The 19,260-nt window shown below is 42.3% G+C and overlaps 1 protein-coding gene across 1 annotated transcript; it reads right to left on the bottom strand.

The window, feature by feature from the left end:
* Window positions 1–807: 807 nt before the first annotated feature.
* On the bottom strand, window positions 808–17,931 carry FBXL3 (F-box and leucine rich repeat protein 3). Its single transcript, XM_064713162.1, has 5 exons — window positions 17,792–17,931; window positions 13,307–13,670; window positions 11,156–11,278; window positions 7,980–8,151; window positions 808–3,219 (listed from the first exon to the last, which is right to left on the bottom strand). Exons 2-5 carry the CDS (start codon window positions 13,667–13,669, stop codon window positions 2,576–2,578), a joined length of 1,302 nt encoding a protein of 433 aa, XP_064569232.1. The 5' UTR covers window position 13,670; window positions 17,792–17,931; the 3' UTR covers window positions 808–2,575.
* Between the last annotated feature and the right edge of the window lie 1,329 nt (window positions 17,932–19,260).

The following is a 19,260-nucleotide window of genomic DNA, read 5'->3' as shown; positions in this document are numbered from 1 at the left end:
ACCAAGCCAACACCTGAGTTTTGTTATTCTGATAATAACGGTGAGCTCAGGAGAAATGATACATCTATGACACTGATGTTCCTGTTTCTAGTGAACTTTGTGAGTCTTGGTACTCTTTACTACTTGTGCCATGATTTTTACGTATTTGAATTGTTTCATCATCTAGAAAGCAAAAGAAGACACACAGAATTTGCTCAAAAAGCGCTGTAGGCTTGCCTAGCAAGTTTATGTCATAGCTGGATTTTGTGAACAAAGGATGCAGTAATTGATTCAATGTATAAAACCTGCTGACCTCCCATGGAAGAGGGAGACAATTCCTTTTAAGCAGTTTTCCTGCGCTGAACATCTTAATGACCGGTATTCAGAAGGATTTTTTGAAGTCAGCGCAACAACACAGGCTTCTCAAAGCCAGCCAGTGACCTTGCTGGGGAAGTGGTTCTGCTACAGCCAACCCTGCCACCTTCAGCTCCTAATACATTCCTCACACCAGGGCCTGACAGAGGCCTCTCGGTGAGCAGCAGCACGCTGTGTTTCCAAGTTGTGACTGCCAGGAGTGGGATCAGGTACTGAGGCTGTGCCTTGCCTTTCAGTTATTCCCACTACCAACATGTTGGTGACTTACCTTGCAGCATCGGGACATTGCAGTCGAGGTCCAAAGAGCTTTTGGCTCCATTACTAATGGTATTAGTTCACATTAATTTAGTGAAAACTAAATCCTGTTCCCCAGATGTCAAGCGTTACTTGACCTTTCTCATACAGACAGTTCTGAGAGTCAGGTTATAAAAGACACAGAGCTTTTTTACTTTTACGGACTAAATATATTGACACCTTTTGTACAAATAAAAGCAAATTATAGTATTACATTAATTTAACAAATTCTAATACAAAAACCGCGTATTTCATAAAATGCAATTTTTAAATCAAAGCTCTACAGAAACATACAACTCCCCTATAAAGATGTCCAGTCCGCTGAGCATTGTTTGCTCAAAATATAGTTATGAACTTAAATACACTCATAAGTGTATTACACTAAATTATACATTCGGATAAACATGACTGAAATCAGAGATGAAGGAAATCTACTTACTACAGAAGGAGCTGTACAGCTCAAGTGAGAAGCAGCTCAACCCAGCCCGCGGGGGCAGCTCTGCCTTGCTGAGGGCTGACCACATCTCTCAAACATGCAGCGGTCTGGGCAACACTTCAGTGTTACCATCAGCAACCTCAAAGAGAAAGTAACTGTTGGCAGTAAGAAATGAAGTCACAAGCCACGTCCAGATCACAGGCAGTGTCTTGCCTACACCACTTACAAACTAAAAACTTTCTTTATTAAAACTGATTTATCAAATGTTCAAAACAGATTTTTGCCTATTGCTCTACTCCACCAAGTCTACTCCTTTTGAATTGTTAAATATTATGAAATGACAGAACTAGCTCAATTAAAGGAATACAAAAATTATCACCTATTAAACATCCACTTTATACATAAACATTTCTGAAACAGATTTACAGTATACAGTTAGTTTATACAGCTTAAGCAACTGTTCCAATGTCATTTCTGTCAAACTGAAAGCAGCCAAAAGGTCTAAGGTTTTGTGAAAAGGTTCTTGGTCAACATTCAAATTTTACCTTTCTCACCTTGCACTGCTCATACCCACGTCATCAGAATAACATTGCTGGGTTCATTTCACAAACCATACATTATTCCATCTCACTGTATGCTGCCAAACCGGGTAATGTGCAAGAAAAGCTCATTAACTCCAGTGTGGTTTTAAATACAATGTATCTACATTTTTCCCCAGAATGCTTTCGCTTCCTGAGCTAGACATAAAATACCTTAAAACAGGTTTAGACGCAGATCTGAGACCCCATAAGCAAACTACATTAAAATGCATAGAGCGTGGAAAAAACCCCACACCACTTTTGGTAGCTCACACTACTGGCTGTTAGCGCTCTAAACACATTTTAGATGGATCCAATAATCTGTTGAATAAGGTGGTAAACTTACTACTTTAGTTGTCTAAATTTATTATTGTATATTGCTCTTGCCTTTATGACTTAACAGAATGTGTGTATTTCACAGGCTACTAAACACTCCTCATAATCGTCATCTTGTCATCGAGGTGACTGGATTTAGAAATGCTACAGTCTGCAACAAAACATGCCATTTTGGTGGGGTTTCACTTGGCTTTTTAAGATCAAATATGATTGTGTCCAATACTACTAATCTAAATCAAAGAAAAACACCATATTAAAACTGGTATTTTTCAAGTGCATTTCAATATTTTAAATAATTTTTATTTCCAAAAATATTTAAAGTCACCTTTAATGACAAAGACTAAATATAAAACAGAAACCTGAATTTTGTTTGGATGAAAACAGGTTTTGGAGCTGTGAACTCTTTTGGTTCTCAAGTTCCAAATCAATTTTTGAAAGAAAAATTAATTTTCTAATCAAACCATTAATTAACTTGCAGCAAAATCTATATTATTAAATAAGCTTATACAGGAAATTGCAATATGGTAAGCTTGGGTTTAAGGTGCTACTCCATTCGCCCTGGAGTCTTTTAAGGACTTTACCAAGTGGGCATCATGTCTGGGAACCAGACTCTACCAAGATGCTTTGAAACCTCCCAGTGAATCTGCTCTAAGCTGTATTTCTGATCAGGAATCAGAACTTCCTCCATAATAGAGAGCTGCGAGAGGCGACCGCCACACATCTTCACGAACTCCACAAAGGCACTGCAGGAGACTTCACACTCCCCGAGGCCCACGGCCGACAGGTACTTGCACCGCTCGGCGATGCAGATCAGCTCCTCGTCCAGCGGCCGCAATCCATTGGCACACACCACCAGCTCCACCAGGCGCGGGCACGTCATCCCCACGCGGCCCAGCACGTCCTTGCTGACCGACCTGCCGAAGTACAGGTGAGTGACGGGGATCTCGTACCGAAAGAACGGGTCAAACTCCTCCTCGTACAAGAAAAAGTACATGACTAAATTCACTTTAGGAGAGTGCTTGATGAAAGCGTCCCAGCTGCTCTTCTGAATGGTGTGGAACTGAGTCTGTCCGGGATTCTCGCTGACCACGTCGATGCGCAAGTGTTCCAACCTGACGTGCTTCTCCGAGGACAGAGCCAGCAGCAGCTCGTCGCTCAGCAGGTGGTAGTTCAGTGCCAGCTCTCGCAAGCCGTGGCACTGGTCAGCCACACAGAGGATTCCTGGGAGAGACAGCACCATGCAAGGGTTACACAGATAAAGGCACTGATGACTGAACATAACATGGGAGGGAATTGTTTGTGTGGCAGGAGGGGTGCTATGGGCACCTGTTTCAAATGTCCAACCAAGACCTTAAATCAAAACCAAATCAAACTGGCCAACCAGAACACTAATCTTTTTCACAGGCAGGATCTTGTGACTTCTTTGTACCAATGTGTGAGACAGACACACACAATGTGACTACATCTCTGTTTTGCTGGGAATCAGAAAGAAGTGAACAAACACATGAACAGAAGTGACAAATACATAAATAGCATATTCTGACTGTTCTGTTGTAAGACTACATATACTCAATCTCACTTTTGTAAAAGGTGCTTACTCATGATAAAACTATTTCCTTAGCCAGCTTGGAAGAACTGCTGAGTGCTCTGCGGCTGACAAAGCAACCGTGAGTGAAATTTGTCATCTGAAGAAAGCAAATGTAAAATAAATGTTAGATTTTAATTCAATAGAGAGGCTCCTGCTGTCATATTTATTTTTTCTAGGAAAGTATAAATGCTTAAATTTGGAAAAGCTACAGCAAAAAAGAGGCAAAACAGTAGAAATTTGGAGCAGTAATTTCAAAACCAGCAATTTTCAGATTCTCTTTAATGATTCAATATTCAATGCAGCTCACAGAAGACAAAATATTAAAAAGAGAATCCGGGTCAGTCTAAGGTTTCCACTCACACTATTTGTAGATACAAGCGATGGTATTATACTGGTAACAATACGGAAAAAAAAAAGCACTAAGAACAGCATTCAGTCCTCTGCATTTCATGTGACCCAGAAAACTGCCTGAAATGTAGGATACGGCCCTTCCATTAAGAGAAGGGATGAGAACATAGCCTTTAAGATGAAACTGAAAAACCTGAGCTCAATACACTGAAGCAACAGGAAGAAATTCAGAAAACAGCAGTTATTTTAAAGTGCAGTTATTAAATTTAGGGAAGCCTATTCTGAGCATAGAAACACTTTCTTAAAAACATCACTGCAAAAACATTGCATGAATCAGAAGGGTCACTATGACCACTCTCTAAGGAAACTCAGACATGCTGCTTCAGAATACCTAGGTCTGCTGAGATATTTTAGGCAGTTTCAAGATCCATATACATTTTCTCATCTAAAAGAAGCTTGTTGTCCTGGCTGCCATCCTTCCATAAATCTTTGTTAACTTTAGGGGTACACTATGGACCAGTGCAATGCAAAAAGGGAAGAGCTGGGGTACAACTTACTGTGATTTTTATGGGTCTAGAACTGGATATACATGGTCTGTCAATGCAACTATGCACCCTATATAAAGAGCTGACAATGCATACAGTGTAGGCAGCTACTGGAGCACCTGCCTGGAGCCCATGTATTTCACAGAACACCCCTAGGCACTGCCCACACCCCTGTGCCACTGAGAGGTAAACAGCTCTGCTCTCTGATCTTACTGCAGAGTTGCATCAAAAAAATCCCTGACTCATGACGTCCCTGATGAAGGCACACCTGACACCGGCTCTGCTCCTCAACTCCCACCCCAAGAGAAGCAGCCCTCCTATCCCATGCCACAGCACAAATACCACCTTTACAGGAACACATTCTATTGCCTCTGTTCCAACAGTTGGTGTTTCAGAGCGGGAACAACAAACAGAAGTAACTTCAGATAAGCTCACAAAGATTAGAAATACATCACTGCCTTTGTTTCTCCAGCCCAAATTCAAACGTGCCTCTTTATCTTTACACAGTAACTTCGATCAATTCACTATTTGATATCAACCTTTTTCCTTTATCCCTGCAGTAGTGGAGTCTCTCTTGCTCTACTTTCATTACTCTTCTCTGTCCTTCACTAAAAAATTTCTTGAGAACTGACCTAGTAATGAACATTCCCCCCTCCTCCATTCTGAAGACATTTTAATTGCATCTATAAGTAATTAGTTTTGCAACTCACAGCCCTTTTGTTTCCATAAAGTTTTTCTGTATTTATAGCAGCCTGCTAATTACAATACCCCCATTACAAAAAAAAATCCAGGTCACTTTTTCCTTCAACAGTCTCATTTTTGCAGCCTGCCTGCTCTTGAAGCCAACTATCCACTTACCAGCTTCTTTATTTCTTTGTTCCACTTGGTGGGTTGTCCCTCCCTGGACACCAGGTACCCACCAAAGCTGTGCAATCACTCCCTTCCCCAGCTGGGCAGGGGAGAGAGAATTCAGTTTAAAACTCGAGAGTGAAGGTAAGGGTGACAGGGAGAGATCACCAATTACCATAATGGGTAAGACAGACTCAGCTTGGGGAAATCAATGTATTATCACTTGAATCAGAGTAGGGTAATGAGAAATAAAACTGAATCTTAACAGACGTTCCTGTCACTCCTTTATTATTCCCAGGCTTAACTTCCTCATGATTTTCTCTACCTCCTTCCCTCCCAGCAGCACAGGGGTACAGGGAATGGGGGCTGTCGTCAGTTCTTCAGACATTGTCTCTGCCACTCCTTCCTCCTCAGGGGGAGACCACCCCTCACTCTCTTTCCTGGCTCTAGCATGGAGTCCCTCACATGAACTTCTCCAGCAGGAGTCCTTCTCAGACTGCAGTTCTTCACAAACTGCTCCAGCATGGGTCTCTTCCATGGCATGCAGTGCTTCAGGAACAGACTCCAGTGTTCCACACAGGGTCAATTCCTGCCATCAAACCTGCTCCAGCATGGGCTCCCCACAGGGTCACAGCCTCCTTCCAGCATCCACCTGTTCCAACATGAGGTCCTCCATGGGCTGCAGACAGACCTCTGCTCCACTGTGGCCCTCCATGGGCTGCAGGGGCACAGCTGCCTCCCCATGGTTTGCACCATGGACTAAAGCGAATCTCAGTTCTGGCACCTGGATTAGCTCCTGCCCCTCCTTCTTCATGGACCTTGGTGTCTGCAGAGTTGTTTCTCTCATGTATTCTCACTCTTGTCTCCAGCTGCAGTTGCTCTCCTGCAGTACATTTTCCCCCTTCTTAAACAGGTTATCCCAGAGGCACTACCATTGTCACTGATGGGCTTGGCCTTGGCTCTGCTGGACATTAGGAAGCTTCTGGCAGTTTTCACAGAAACCACTCCTGCAGCCCCCTCACTGCCCCACAAAACAAGTGCCATGCAAACCCAGTGCATCCACCTTTTTTTCCATCTCAAGGCACACTCTTATCTGAATTAAGCAATTAAACTACCCTACTGTTTGCTCAGCACTCCCTGGTTTTGTTACTAATGCATCTTACCCCAATCTATTCATCCTCCATGAAGAACATGGAGGATGGAACATGTCCTTCAACAGGCACGACCATTTCCTACCCACTGTTCCTTCAATTTACAACCATGCAAGATACATCAATCAGAACACACCCATGTCTCCTCCCAAATTACCAAGCGTATGATGTTCCAATGAAGCCTTCTAGCAAGGATTATCCACAAACCAGCCAACTCTGCTGGAGCTGACAGGTTACTCTTCGATCCAAGTCCAAGGAAATGACTCTCCCTGCCTAGCTACAAATTACTGCTGAAGCCTTTTCCCCTTAACAGACACAGCTGTTATGGCTCTTGCACTTCTCAGACACAAGGATTCTCAAAAAACAATTTTAGGCTGGAAAAGCCAGTCCCTCAAGCCAATTTAAACAAACCCCATCTACAACCAGAAAGCTTGGAGGAGGCAATTATGCAGTTAATTCCACAAACACTTTGCCGGACCAGGCTGCTGCAAAACACCACTCCTGCATTTTCAGGACTTCTTTATACAAAGCCGAACACCAGGCTCTGTCTGAGAGCTACACTTACAAAAGGTATTAAGTTTGTTTTGTTTGTTATCACTACAATAATACGCCCTCTGCAACAGTACTGCTTTTCCCTTGTAGGAATCCTGCTGGTGAATTTGACAGATAATAAACCTAGCATTTATAGCTGCAATGTATTTGCATGGAGAAAGTTATGGTGTTATGGTTTCTATAGTTTCTACTCATCCTCAAAAGAGGAATCACACTAAGTTGCCAGCACTTCATTTACAATTCCTCTTCTCTTTCTCAGTAGAAAACTCTAAGTGTTAAGCTGATGGTCTGTGAATAAATCTTAAATTTGCTGTGTGTTGTGTAAGTCTACCACAAATCTTGAATGATTTTGTTCTGGAATGAGCTGGCTTCATTCTTGTAACAGACACACTTAAGAGTGTTAGAGAAGTACATTTGGTGACTGTAGAAGTTTTGCACAGTTCAGTCTCATCTCCTGTTTTTGATGCTGTCTGCAGTTTCTCTCCAGCAATGACTTTCTATCACAATTACTAAACCAACATCTTCCTAAGCCATGGCATGGCAACAGTCAAAACCTACACGTAACAAAGTATGGAAAAGAAACTTGTATTCCAAAAAAACTTCCTTATATTGGAATACTCTGTCATTGCACAAATAGAGCACAATCATTTGATATGTTCTCATTAAGTTCCACATGAGGTTAACTATTTGCCCACAAGAGACACGCACTATTTTATCATTACCCCAGTAGTCACTGTGAAGTGGTAGGATAGATGGATTGACCACCAGCTGAAAGTACTTTATTCAGGGACAGTTGCTGGTAATACCATACTCATCTTCCCTCTTACTCCACTCGTATGTATTCAGAGGTGCACTGGTTTCAGACAGAATTTAATGCATGCATTAAAAATCCCAATCAACCCACTAAAAAATCCCAAAGAGGCTAACCCCAAAACCACAGCAGCTTACCAGCTGGAGAAACATGAGGACAGCTGCTCATTTTCAACAGTTTGAGGGTGTCACTGTTGTTAGCCACCAGAACCTTGAGAGATGGATCATCCACGGGTGTGTCATCAATCTTAAGTGAAGAGAGGGATTTGGAGTTCACAAACACCACTGTCAGTGCAGAAATAAAGTGAGACTGAAAAAAAAAAGGAAGTTTAAATGAAAGAGTAGTACATGAAGTAAAAATCTCAATGGTTTCACAATGTGCACAGCAGTCCTAGTTTTTAGTTCTTGACAGTATTTGTTGAAAAAGCATTCTTTTGATATTGCATCATTTAAAAATTATACTAAAACTGACATTTTTAGTAAAGGAAGTGTAGTATTTTTTTGCTATCTGTTTATGTATTTGGCAAATCAGAATGTATAACATTAGATGTTAATAAAGAACCTGACCTTGGGCAATCCACTGCACAAATTTAAATCTGCAGAAAGACCACAAGCAAAGGGAAAGCCTAGAAGCCCTCATTTTGGGGGGATTTTTTAATGTCCTTTGAACAGATGAGACATGTCACATGTCACACTCTAAAAGAATCATCTTGTAGAAGAGGAATTCCTTCATGGCAAGTTGTGCTGCACTGGTGAGACGCAAACATAGTCAGGAGTGTTTGTATCCAAAGCCAAAAGACTGCACTGCCTGCCTACCACCCACATAGGAGTATTTAGGGTTTGGATGGATTTCTTGGAAAGCTAACTGGAGTGGTCCAAACAGAGCCAAGGAGCAGGAAATCTATTAATTACTGAATAAGCAGCATAGATAAGGTAGGACAAGTGCTAAGCATTTCTGCATAACCACTGAAACTTACTCTTTAAAGACAGAGCCCTGGGAACCTGAACTTGAGAAACAGACTAGGAGCAGATACAGCAGTGGTTGTAAAAACCACTGGTAGTATGAAGTGAACAGTTAGTTCTTCTTCATGATTTCTTATCAGACTGACCAAATAGAAGATTTTTAAAAAGTATTTTCTACGCATGCTACATTAAGTATCTTTAAAAAACTGAGCTGCTACTTGGATTTCAAGCCTGTTTAACTCTGAGCCACGGGCACATATCCTGAATACAATTGTATGAGAGAAGGCCTGGCAACAGTATTTGTTCTTAGGTGATATATTTGTGATTTTTGATAAAACTGACACACAATTAGATTTAGAGTAGGACTTACTGCTTTCACGTTTACACAAACTTTCAAAGTCAGCTCATGCAAATGGAAACAGTTCAACTCAGAATCTTTACACATTTTGGCTTCAGGGACCACTGCAACTATCCTGACAGTATGCTTGTATGTGTTATGTACACAAAAGATGCTTTAGTATTATTTCAATTCTCTCTTATGAGAATGTTAGTACTGTGCTTTTATTCTCTGTATTTAGAAAAAGAAGGCTGTTAAATAGAAAGGCAAAGCAAGCTAACCACACTTATTTAAAAAGGCAACTTGAACCTTCTAGTTTGAAGAGCTAACAGGAAACAGGCAATATCCCAACATGTAAAAGCTGGTCTTTTCAGTATTGTCACATCAGTAGTCTGCAGTGTGGTTCCTTTTTTTTTTAAAGATTCTACTTACCTACGATGTACTTAGTGAAAAGACAGGCAACACAACTCTAAATATGAGTCAGAGATATTTGCCACATGTCAGGTACTTGACAACAAGAGAGCACTGATGAAGATAATGCCAAGTAGTTCAGTCTTGATAACAATAAAAATCTCCACCACACCAAAAAAAATCTCAAACCACAGCAAAGTATTAACCACTTTCCAAATTAAGTCATCTTTTTCTGCTTTTCATCAAATGGACCTGTCACTAACAGCTTCCCACAAGAATTCAGTCATGGCCAAATTAAATTCTTTAGTTTCACTAGCTGTCCCTTATGCAAGTGACAAAATTATTAAAGTTGTAAGCACCAAAAGGCAAATGATCCTTAAAGCTAATTTTGGCTTATTTTGAATCTATTTTTTTAAAGATCAAATGTGAACTTAATGAGAACAAAAAAAGGAAGCCCGTGCTTTGTAAGCCTTGAAGCTGAATAAGAACATAGCATGAACAATTACAAGTAATTACTCAGCAAGCTAGATGTGACCCTAATATATCCCTCCAGTGAAAACTAAGAGATCTAAAGCAGCACTCAGATTAATCAAGAAAGCAGTAAGAAACAGCTGAAAGGACAAAGTACTTTTAACACACTGGATTGTTTTCACTATATTCAGGTTTTCTTATCATCACACCTCAAAGAACATCAGGAAAGGAAAAAAAAATCAGAGCAAAACTAGTTAAATATCTGAAAAGCCTCTTTGAAAATTATCAGTTAAAAACACATATTCAAGAGAGCTACATGACATGACAGTGACCACTGCAAGGATAATAACTGATAACCCTTCTGCAGCTAACCTCACCTGCAGCCTCGTTCCCTTTCCAAGGCTGTCTCTAGTTCTTCCTTGTCCTTATGCCATCAGCAGCCACGACATCACTGAGATCTAGCTAACAGTCTATTTGTATTTGGCCCTTCACAACCACTCCCCTGCTCCTTAGCAATAGCACAGTTCCACCTCACTACCAGGAATGCTTCTCTAGAAGCACATGTAAGAGATCTGTCATCCAGATTAAATGCTTTCTAACAAGATCTGATTTTTGGTAAACATGCAAGGCAAAAATCTTGACTGAAAATTTCAGAAATACAGTGCACTTCACCAAGGATGTTAATGCTTGACTGCCTCATGTGAAGCCCTGCAAATCATGATCCTATTTCTTTCTGAAGAGATTTGTAAGCCCTATGGCAAGTCCACATGGATAAAACTCTACCAATCATTTGATTGTAACTGTCTCCTAAACAAACTCCACAACACAACTACACAGACCTGAACTGTCTAACCTGCACCACGCTGCTCAGCACTACATTGAGGTCAACAGACAGGAGGACTTGAAAGAACAAGGCCAGGCCTACGCTCTCATATGATTCACAGACTGAATGGAATTTCATACATCCATCATTGTTCAAATCAGTTCCTCCATTTATTAGAGGTTAGACCACTAATAAACTTTTCTTTATCCAAGATTCATATTCCTACTATAGAGCTTTTGATAAAGTTACAGAAGTACTGTATGAAACACTGCAATACTTTGCAATAGAAAAATATACATAATAAAATACCTTTGGTAAATCCATGAAGCTTGGCCGGGCAGTTGAAATTAGCCCAAGTGTTTTCAGAGAGCAATTCACAAGCTGTGATAAAATATCACAAGCTGCTTCTGCAGATTCCTTGCTACTGTCCACCTTAAAACAAAACGAATTTTGTGTTCAGAATGCACTGCAAATACACTCTTTTAACTTTTTTTTTACTTTACCTTCTGAAATGTGATGTAAAAAAAAAACCTCTCATTGTGAATCCATCAATGTTATTCTTTATTCCCCAAAAAAGTATGAATCAAAAATTCAAGACTATTTGCTATAAATTTACTACTTTTCTAAACACTTCAGTAAAATATGGCATGGTGAGGGGTTAGCTAAACAGTGTGTTCCAAGATACTCATTCCATATCAAACAACAAGCAAGTGGAGGGTCCAGAGCCTATTCCACTTCCTCTTTACATTCCTCCTTACCAAAATGCAAGAATTCTATAAATCTTTTACTATGTGCAAAAGCCACTTCTTTTTACAGTGCCTCAGTTCATAAAACTGAGCTGCTGGAGAGTTAAGTGCATTATCATATGTACACAAGTGACTGGCCCTTCACTGTTAAAACCACAAGAGATGCAATGGATACTCTAAAAAAGCCAAACCAAACCAAGCAAACCAACACAAATCCCAAAACCTTCATTAGTCAGCTTGCTGCCCACCAAAATCACTTAGAGTGTCTCCAGGGGACTTCCCCTGACACTCAGATGTGCTTTCTGAATGCACAGCAGCCATGACAGCTCTGCAGACCTACAGAACGGTATCAAGCTTGATCCCAGGATCAAATTTAACTCCACTGTAAGCCATGCTACCTTGGCAGCAACAGATTAAGTCAAATGCACATTCATTTTCTGCTCAAACACAAGCTGAAAAACCGTGATTTTCAACAATCTAATCCTTTGCCTACAGCAAACATCCCTCTTGTTTTCAGCCTTTACAGAGGACAGGTGAGTGTTACACCCACTTCCTTGTGCATTCTGCAGCACTGGAACAACTGAAGTGACACATGGAAGAAATGATGGATCACCCTACCAGCAAAGGGCACCCAAAATTCCTTGGGCGTAAAGCAACACAGCAGATAAGACACTGGGAGGTCACTCCACTACAGCCCCAGGTTTTCTTTATTTGGATGCTGATAAAGGCCCTGCAAACCACGTGGTAACAGTTTGTATCTGGTACTGCAAGCAAGCAGTAGCAATACATGTGATCAGCTAGAGGTGACTCAGCTCCTCACATGCTGATGATTCCAGCATTAGAACTGCCTGATCCCAGACACAAGTATGCTGAACTTGCTGCAGAACACACTTCCTTTCCAAATTTCTCACACAGCTGATGCATATGCAGCCAGGAGACTCACAACACCATTCCAAAATACACTGCTATGTAAGCCCACATTAGAAGTTTTCATGTACTGAAAATAATTCAACAATGCGAATACATGCACCATCCTGTGCAAACCACACAAACTTTCTCAGTCCCCTGAAACACAGCTGCACTGAGTACAGACAGTCCCATACAATTTAAGATTAAAGCTGCTAGTTGATGCCTGGCAGTACTGAAGTCACTCTGTGTGCATTAGATGTTTTCTAACCATCAATGTTAGAGCCAAGTACCTACAGGACGTGAAATGGGGAAACGTTCAACTTAGGCATCCTGACTGAACTTCATTCTGAGGCAGTAACCCACAGATGCAGCCACATCACAACTATTTCTGTCCACTCTATGAAGCAGAATTTTAAGCAGCTGAACTGCTACAAAAAAACCCTCAAAAAACCAAAAGTCGAAACCAAACAAAAAGCTCACAAAAAACCCCAAAAAACATACCAACAAAGGACTCACAAAAACAAACAAGAAACCCCAAACAAACCACAGCACCAGCCAAAAAAATTCCCATCTAACGGAAGTAAGACAATGAAAAGGTATGTTCAATACTGTTATTCCAAATTTTGGTCCTCAAAATATACCCAAACAAATTAATTGGGAGGTAACCTCCATGTCCACATGTCCATTTAGAGAATCCATTTCCTCCATCTATTAAGCCTGAAAACAAGGCCACCTACCACACTGACAGCTGCCCTCTTTCTTTTAGAATAAAAGTCACTTCTAAAAAGCCTATAAAACACACTACCTTGAAGCTAACATACTGCAGGTGATTGGAATGCCTCTTTATTATTTGCTTGATTAGTTCAGGGTGTGTAGTCCTCAGGTTTGACGTGGCTGGTTGATTCAGCTCAAACTCAAAGCACCTCCAGAGATCAGGCATATGAAACACTTGGTTCCAGCTCCTGCAGACCTGGGATGCATGAGCACGATCCAGAAGTGGCAAGTACTGGAACACCTGCAGGATAATGTCTTGGAGCAGGTTTGCCCAGTCAGGACTCTGCACAACTGTGCTTTTCTTCTCTACAATCTTGTGTCTCTTGGATTCCTTCTCAGTTGTGTCTTCAGATGAACTGCTGTTGGCCTCATTAGTTGTCCTTCCTCGTTTCATTCTATAGAAGTAATAAAAAAAATTATTTATTTTGTAAATGTAAAAGAGCTGAGAACAATATTACTAGCAACTGTGGAGTTGAAAAAGGGTATTTTATGCAACAACACCTTGGCAGAGTTTTTTTTCCTGCCATATATAAAGGAAAAAACCCCAAGTAACAAACCAAAATGGCAGACCAGAAATAACATTATCATCTAAACTGATATCTTTACTATTACTTCTTTAATCATTAACAGTGCCAACCCATTTATAACAGTCACTCTCTTTTCAGTGTTTCACTTGTGTGTTTGAGAACACTTTGAACCTAATTTGTTTTACTGTGTTGTTGATTATTACTCTACTGTTCTACTAATGGAAGGATAATCCTCTAAACAATTTTTTGAACACTGACATAAATATTCCTGGCCCAGTCCTATTTATTAGGAACTACACCTGAAACTGTGGAGATAAAAATCAGGCAAGGAAGTAAATAATTACTAAATGTATGCTTGCAAGCACTGCATATTGCAATGTTGCATCAGACCAAATAATTTTTTTTTCATAAAGAAAGAATATTTTCTTTTAAAATTTATTTATTTAAAATACATTGCTTTAATAGGCATCTGTTTTAAATCAGTAACCTTGAAAATATATTTCATCAAGTCCATCGGTGTGCTTTCATTTTTCCAGCTAACTAGTAAATAGGCATCACAGAAGATTTCCAGTAACAGTCTGGAAGTTTCAACCCACAAAAAAAATTTAGAGAAGGGCCAGAAAAAATTCTTCAAAATTGTATTAAATTCAGCAAGCCTGCAGCAAAAGGTTGTAGCACATGCTTTTGCCATAATTACATCACTTAAAGAACTTCTACCTTACATTACATTATTGGAGAGAAAAAGACCCTTATCACTACATATATCTGAAACACATCCAGGGCTCACTGGGTTTTAATCCAAACATGTTCTTTTGTACATGCCATCTTACAAGTGAACTTGGCATCTGATCATTTATTTTTAAAAGCTTCAGTGTGATGCACATCATGCCCTAAAGAGCTCTGCTGCCTCATACTGAACTACAATGTGCTCAATTCCAGTCTCCAAAGAGCTGAGAGAATCCAGGGGCAGGGTGAGCCTGACACATAAAGCACACCCAGCCTCCCTGATTTCTAGAAGATAAAAAGGACTTTATGCACAGCGAAATCATCCTGGTTTAACATTCAAGCACAATTACATGTCTAGGGTTATCATATGCCCAGATCCCTCCTGGGATCTGGAAAGTTACATTTCCCTGCTAGGTACTGCCACTAAGTCTGGAAGTACTTCCTAAAACAAAATGCCAGCTAAAAATTATACTGTTCATAATCCAGTGCATCACAGATTACTTTCTCAAAGGCAGCACCTCCCTACCTACCTTTCAAAGGCTTTAATCCTAGCTACTCACATGACAGAAGCAAGCTATCACTCAAGGTCTAATGCCACTCATAAGATGATGCAGAGAAACCTGAACACACAGTCACGAAAGACTGATGAAGAAAATCTGTCTTCCCTTTTTTCAGCTCCTATTTTCACTCCCAGCACACTTGGAGGCAAGCAGAGTATGAAAACAGTGCTGGGCAAACATCTCTACTTGCTTCCTGAGAACTGTTTTCCATGATTCAGTTCCCGTCTACGGGACTGTGCAGAACACAATTCCTGCGCTGGAACAAGCTCTCTGCCAGAGCCAGAGCTCTGCTGCTGAGCCACTTCATCAGTGAAGAAAAGCAAGAAAACCGCACAGTGACTCAGAACCATCTGCAACTAACAAAAATATACAGGAATTGGATTTTGCAACCGTGAAAATGGAATTCAACTTAAAATTAATCAAGAATTAATTGGCAAATCCACTGCAAGCCTGTCGTGTTGCCGTTAGAGATAATAACTCAGCATAGTGCAAGAACAATATTTATAATAAGCTAGTCTGAAATGCAACATTAGTTTAAGCTTTGGGCTAAACAGATATTCCAAACAACTAGGTTATAAGGAGCATTCACCACAGGCAAGCTATTAACTTGCCAAATTCAGGCTTGCCTGTTTGATGTCCAAGTCTTTCCAAAGCCATCTGTAAAAAGCTACAGAAGGTACTGTTAGACTGGGCTCTCCAAGTCCTCCCTGCAGAGATCCTGTCTCATCTTTTGCTAGCAAGGCACTAAATCTGCATAAAAGTTCCAGTTAGGTAGGCTACTTCTACCACTGCATTAAAGTAGGGTTTGGGGGTTTTTCCCCCCCTCTTTTTTGTCTCCCTTTCAGAGAAGACCAGGATGGAGCTGCCACTGACAAAACCGCATTCATTTTTCTTCTGGGAAAAAAGCCTGTGGGATGTGTTGATAGGAGTGGACCAGGTCAGTGACAGCTCTCACTGCGCACCTCTGAGCTACCTGGGATGAGCTCGAAGTAGTTAATGTGTGCTGGTTCCACCAAATCCCACTCATGGAAGTTGTGGGATACTGTCCCACATTTCTGTAAACAGCCAACTTAAAAAACAAAATGACAACACAGCCATTCCTTAGAGGTATATTGATATTTTCTTCTTCCAAGAAAATAAGAAGTTACATGTTCTAAAGGCCATGACTTAAAGCAAGGGAGGGGGGAAAAAATCACATTTCCAGACAACTTTTTTTGTTACTGTATTTAAAGAGGTCAAGATTAAGATTTTTGAAACCTTTCAAAAGTATTTCCTTGGCAAACATCTTCCAAAGGAAAAAAGTGCCTAAGCTCAAGACTAAAAAATATTATTTTAAGAACTGCGTGACTGTTTTGTCATCTGATTTTTAACCAATTTGTTCATCTAATTTTTGAGTTCTCATTTTAGAACTTAAAGTATCAAATTACTTTTTAAAAAATGTAACTGCTTTCAACCTCTTCATATGCCAACAATAAAAAATATGAAATTTAAAGAATGCATATTTGCCTGCAGAAGTTTACAGAGGTATCTGAAAATATATTTACTTTTAAAAGGCTGCTTAAGAGAGAAAACTTTTCTGGACATTTAACATAAGAACAGGCAATGCAATTAGAAGTTCAATTCACTTTGCTTTATGTATCCAGTAATTTAAAGATCCGACCACTTGAAACCCAAGACCAACTTTCAACACGGAAGACATGGATGCAAAATTCCATACTAGCAAATTACTGTATGAGTAAAACCTACTTTTCAAGGAATGATTGCTTATCACTTCTTAGAAACGCAGGAACCATCAATCTTGCTTTTAACTCTCTCTGGCACACTCAGGACACACACATATCACTGTTTTTCAAACTGCTGCTATAACCAACTGTGCTTTAGCAGCTAAGATTTTGCCAGTAAGGAAAACAAACCCCAAAACCACCCAACTCTATGGGGGGCAGAGAGATGGGTGAAAGCCGGGTGAGTGCCTGACTCTTTAAGATTTTCCAAGTAAATTTCTCCGCCTGTTATAAGGACTCGTTTCTGAACTCCGCACCTGGGCGCAACCCAGGCTGCTATCTTGTTTGCAATAGTCATGTCCAACCCTAATCACACAGTTCAGCCACCGAGCAGCGGGAGGAGGAGCAAAGCACGTGCTTAACATTGTTTTTATTGCCGAGTAAGGTGCAGTCAGAACACAACGGCAGTTAAAGAAAAAAAAAAAAAAAAACAAAAAACACCCCACAACCAAAACCAAACAAAACAAACTGTGCAGAGCTGTTTGCACCCGACTGATAAGGCTTTTCCGAGAGCCTGTCCAACCGAGCTCGCTCTGCCTCAGCCCCGCTGTTCATGGAACACCAGGAATGCGCTGAAGGGGAGCAGGGGCTGAAAGAAGGGGCGAGCCCAACCCCTCCCTGCCGCAAACAACCTGCTCCGCTGGACACAGCGAGGCTTCCACGACTGATTACCGCTATCAGGGGAAAGCTTCGAGGCAGCGACCCCAAACACCGAGTAGGATTTAAGGATCTCTCGCTACTCCCGGAGAAGGCTCCCCTCAGGGTCGGCTCCTTCCGGCCCAGCCCCGGCCCGGGGCGCGCGGCTCGGACAGCCCGGCAGGCCCCGAGCTCCGCCGCCCCCGCTGCTCGGACCCCGCTCCTGGGGCCCGGGACCCCGCGGATGGTGCCCTGCGCCGCCGCCCGTCCGTTCCCGCCCCAGCACCTGGCGGCTCCCTGCTGCGCTTCGCATTAACCGGGGCTCGGGCCGCGCTGGCGCCTCCGCTCCGGCCACATCAGCTCTCTCCGCCAAAGCCGACCCCAGCGCCGCCTCCGCCGCCCGACCGTCCGCTCCGTCCCGTCCCGCCCGCGTCGCTGCTTCGCTCCTTCCCTGGCCTCGCTCTCTGTTTACTTCCAGCGGCGGAAGCGACGCAAACCAGCCAAAATGGCGGCGGGCGGCGGCCCCACCTCCCCTCAGCGCCCCCGCCCGCGGCGCCTCTGAGCCAGGGCCGGCGCCGGCTCCTCCTCCCGCCCGTCTGCGCCACGGCTCGGGGCTGGGCGCGTCCCGCCTCGGGCAGGAAGGGAGCCGTGCAGTCTAGAGACGTAGCGGGGCTAATCCCAGAATCTGTTAGGTTGGAAAAGTCCTCCGAGATCATCGAGTCCGGCCTATGATTGAACGCCCCCATGTCAGCTGCACCATGGCACTCAACTCAGTGCCTCCTCAGTGCCGCGTCCAGTCTGTCCTCAAATGTCTCCAGGGATAGTGACTCCACCACCGTTCCAATGCTCAGTCACCCCTTCTGTGAAGAAATTCCTCCTAGTATCCAACCATAACCTTCCCTGGTGCAGTTTATGATTATCCCATCTTGTCCTGTGACTGGTTACCTGGGGGAAGATGCCGACCCCGACCTGGCTACAAGCTCCTTTCAGGAGCTGTAGAAAGTGACAAGGTCCCACAAGACCCTCCCTTGTCTTCACGCTAAACACCACCAGCTGCCGGCTGTTCCTCATAGGATTGTGTTCCAAGCACTTCCCCGGTTCCATTGCCCTTCTCTGGACACACTCCAGCCCCTCGCTTTGTTTGTTGTAGCGTGGGGGCCTGAGCTGGACACAGCACTCACGCTGTGGCCTCCCCAGTGCGAGCATGGGGACAATCCCTGCCTGGCCCTGCTGACATGGCTGTGTGCTGTGCTTTGCCTTCTCGGTGTTACCAGCGATGGAGCCGGATCCTCATCATCAGTACAGCCGGTTGGTTGTGTCCTGTGATCTGGAAGCCCCATGTGAGGATGGCCTTAGGAGTGGATGTAAGAGGGAAAGCAAACCACCAAAGTGCCCTGGGGCCGACGGGCACGGGGAATGATGTGCTTGGGATTTTACCAGGCAGAGAATGTGAGATGCAAAGCTGTGTTTCATGTCAAGTACAAACAGGCGACGTGTGTACTTGTCAATGCGAAATATGTGGACACCGGCAATGGGATAGTTGCGAATTCTATTAATAACTGAGGAAAATAAAGCATGGGAAAAGGCTTTTGAACCTATCTTTTGTTTGCAATTAACCCTGGTTGAATTAAGAGCATTGGAATTAAGGTGTTAAGGATGTTGCTTTTTTGCTTGCATTTAATCCATAAAAAGCTCTGCAATAATAACCTTTTGAAGTATAATTGTAGAATGTGGGGGCCTGAATATATGTTGTAT

The sequence above is a fragment of the Zonotrichia leucophrys genome, chromosome 1 (genome assembly GCF_028769735.1).
Source record: "Zonotrichia leucophrys gambelii isolate GWCS_2022_RI chromosome 1, RI_Zleu_2.0, whole genome shotgun sequence".
Taxonomy (NCBI): Eukaryota; Metazoa; Chordata; class Aves; order Passeriformes; family Passerellidae; genus Zonotrichia; species Zonotrichia leucophrys.
The sequence above is the reverse complement of the archived record's forward strand: the minus strand, read 5'-3'. Positions and strand labels throughout refer to the sequence as shown.

Excerpts from the sequence above, each read along its gene's own strand:
- FBXL3 (XM_064713162.1), bottom strand. The coding sequence starts at position 13,669 with ATGAAACGAGGAAGGACAACTAATGAGGCCAACAGCAGTTCATCTGAA. Across the intron at positions 11,279-13,306 it reads TGCAGTATGTTAGCTTCAAG|GTGGACAGTAGCAAGGAATC; the intron begins GTAGTGTGTTTT and ends TTTTGTTTTAAG. Across the intron at positions 3,220-7,979 it reads TCCTCATGTTTCTCCAGCTG|GAATCCTCTGTGTGGCTGAC; the intron begins GTAAGCTGCTGT and ends TGTCTCTCCCAG.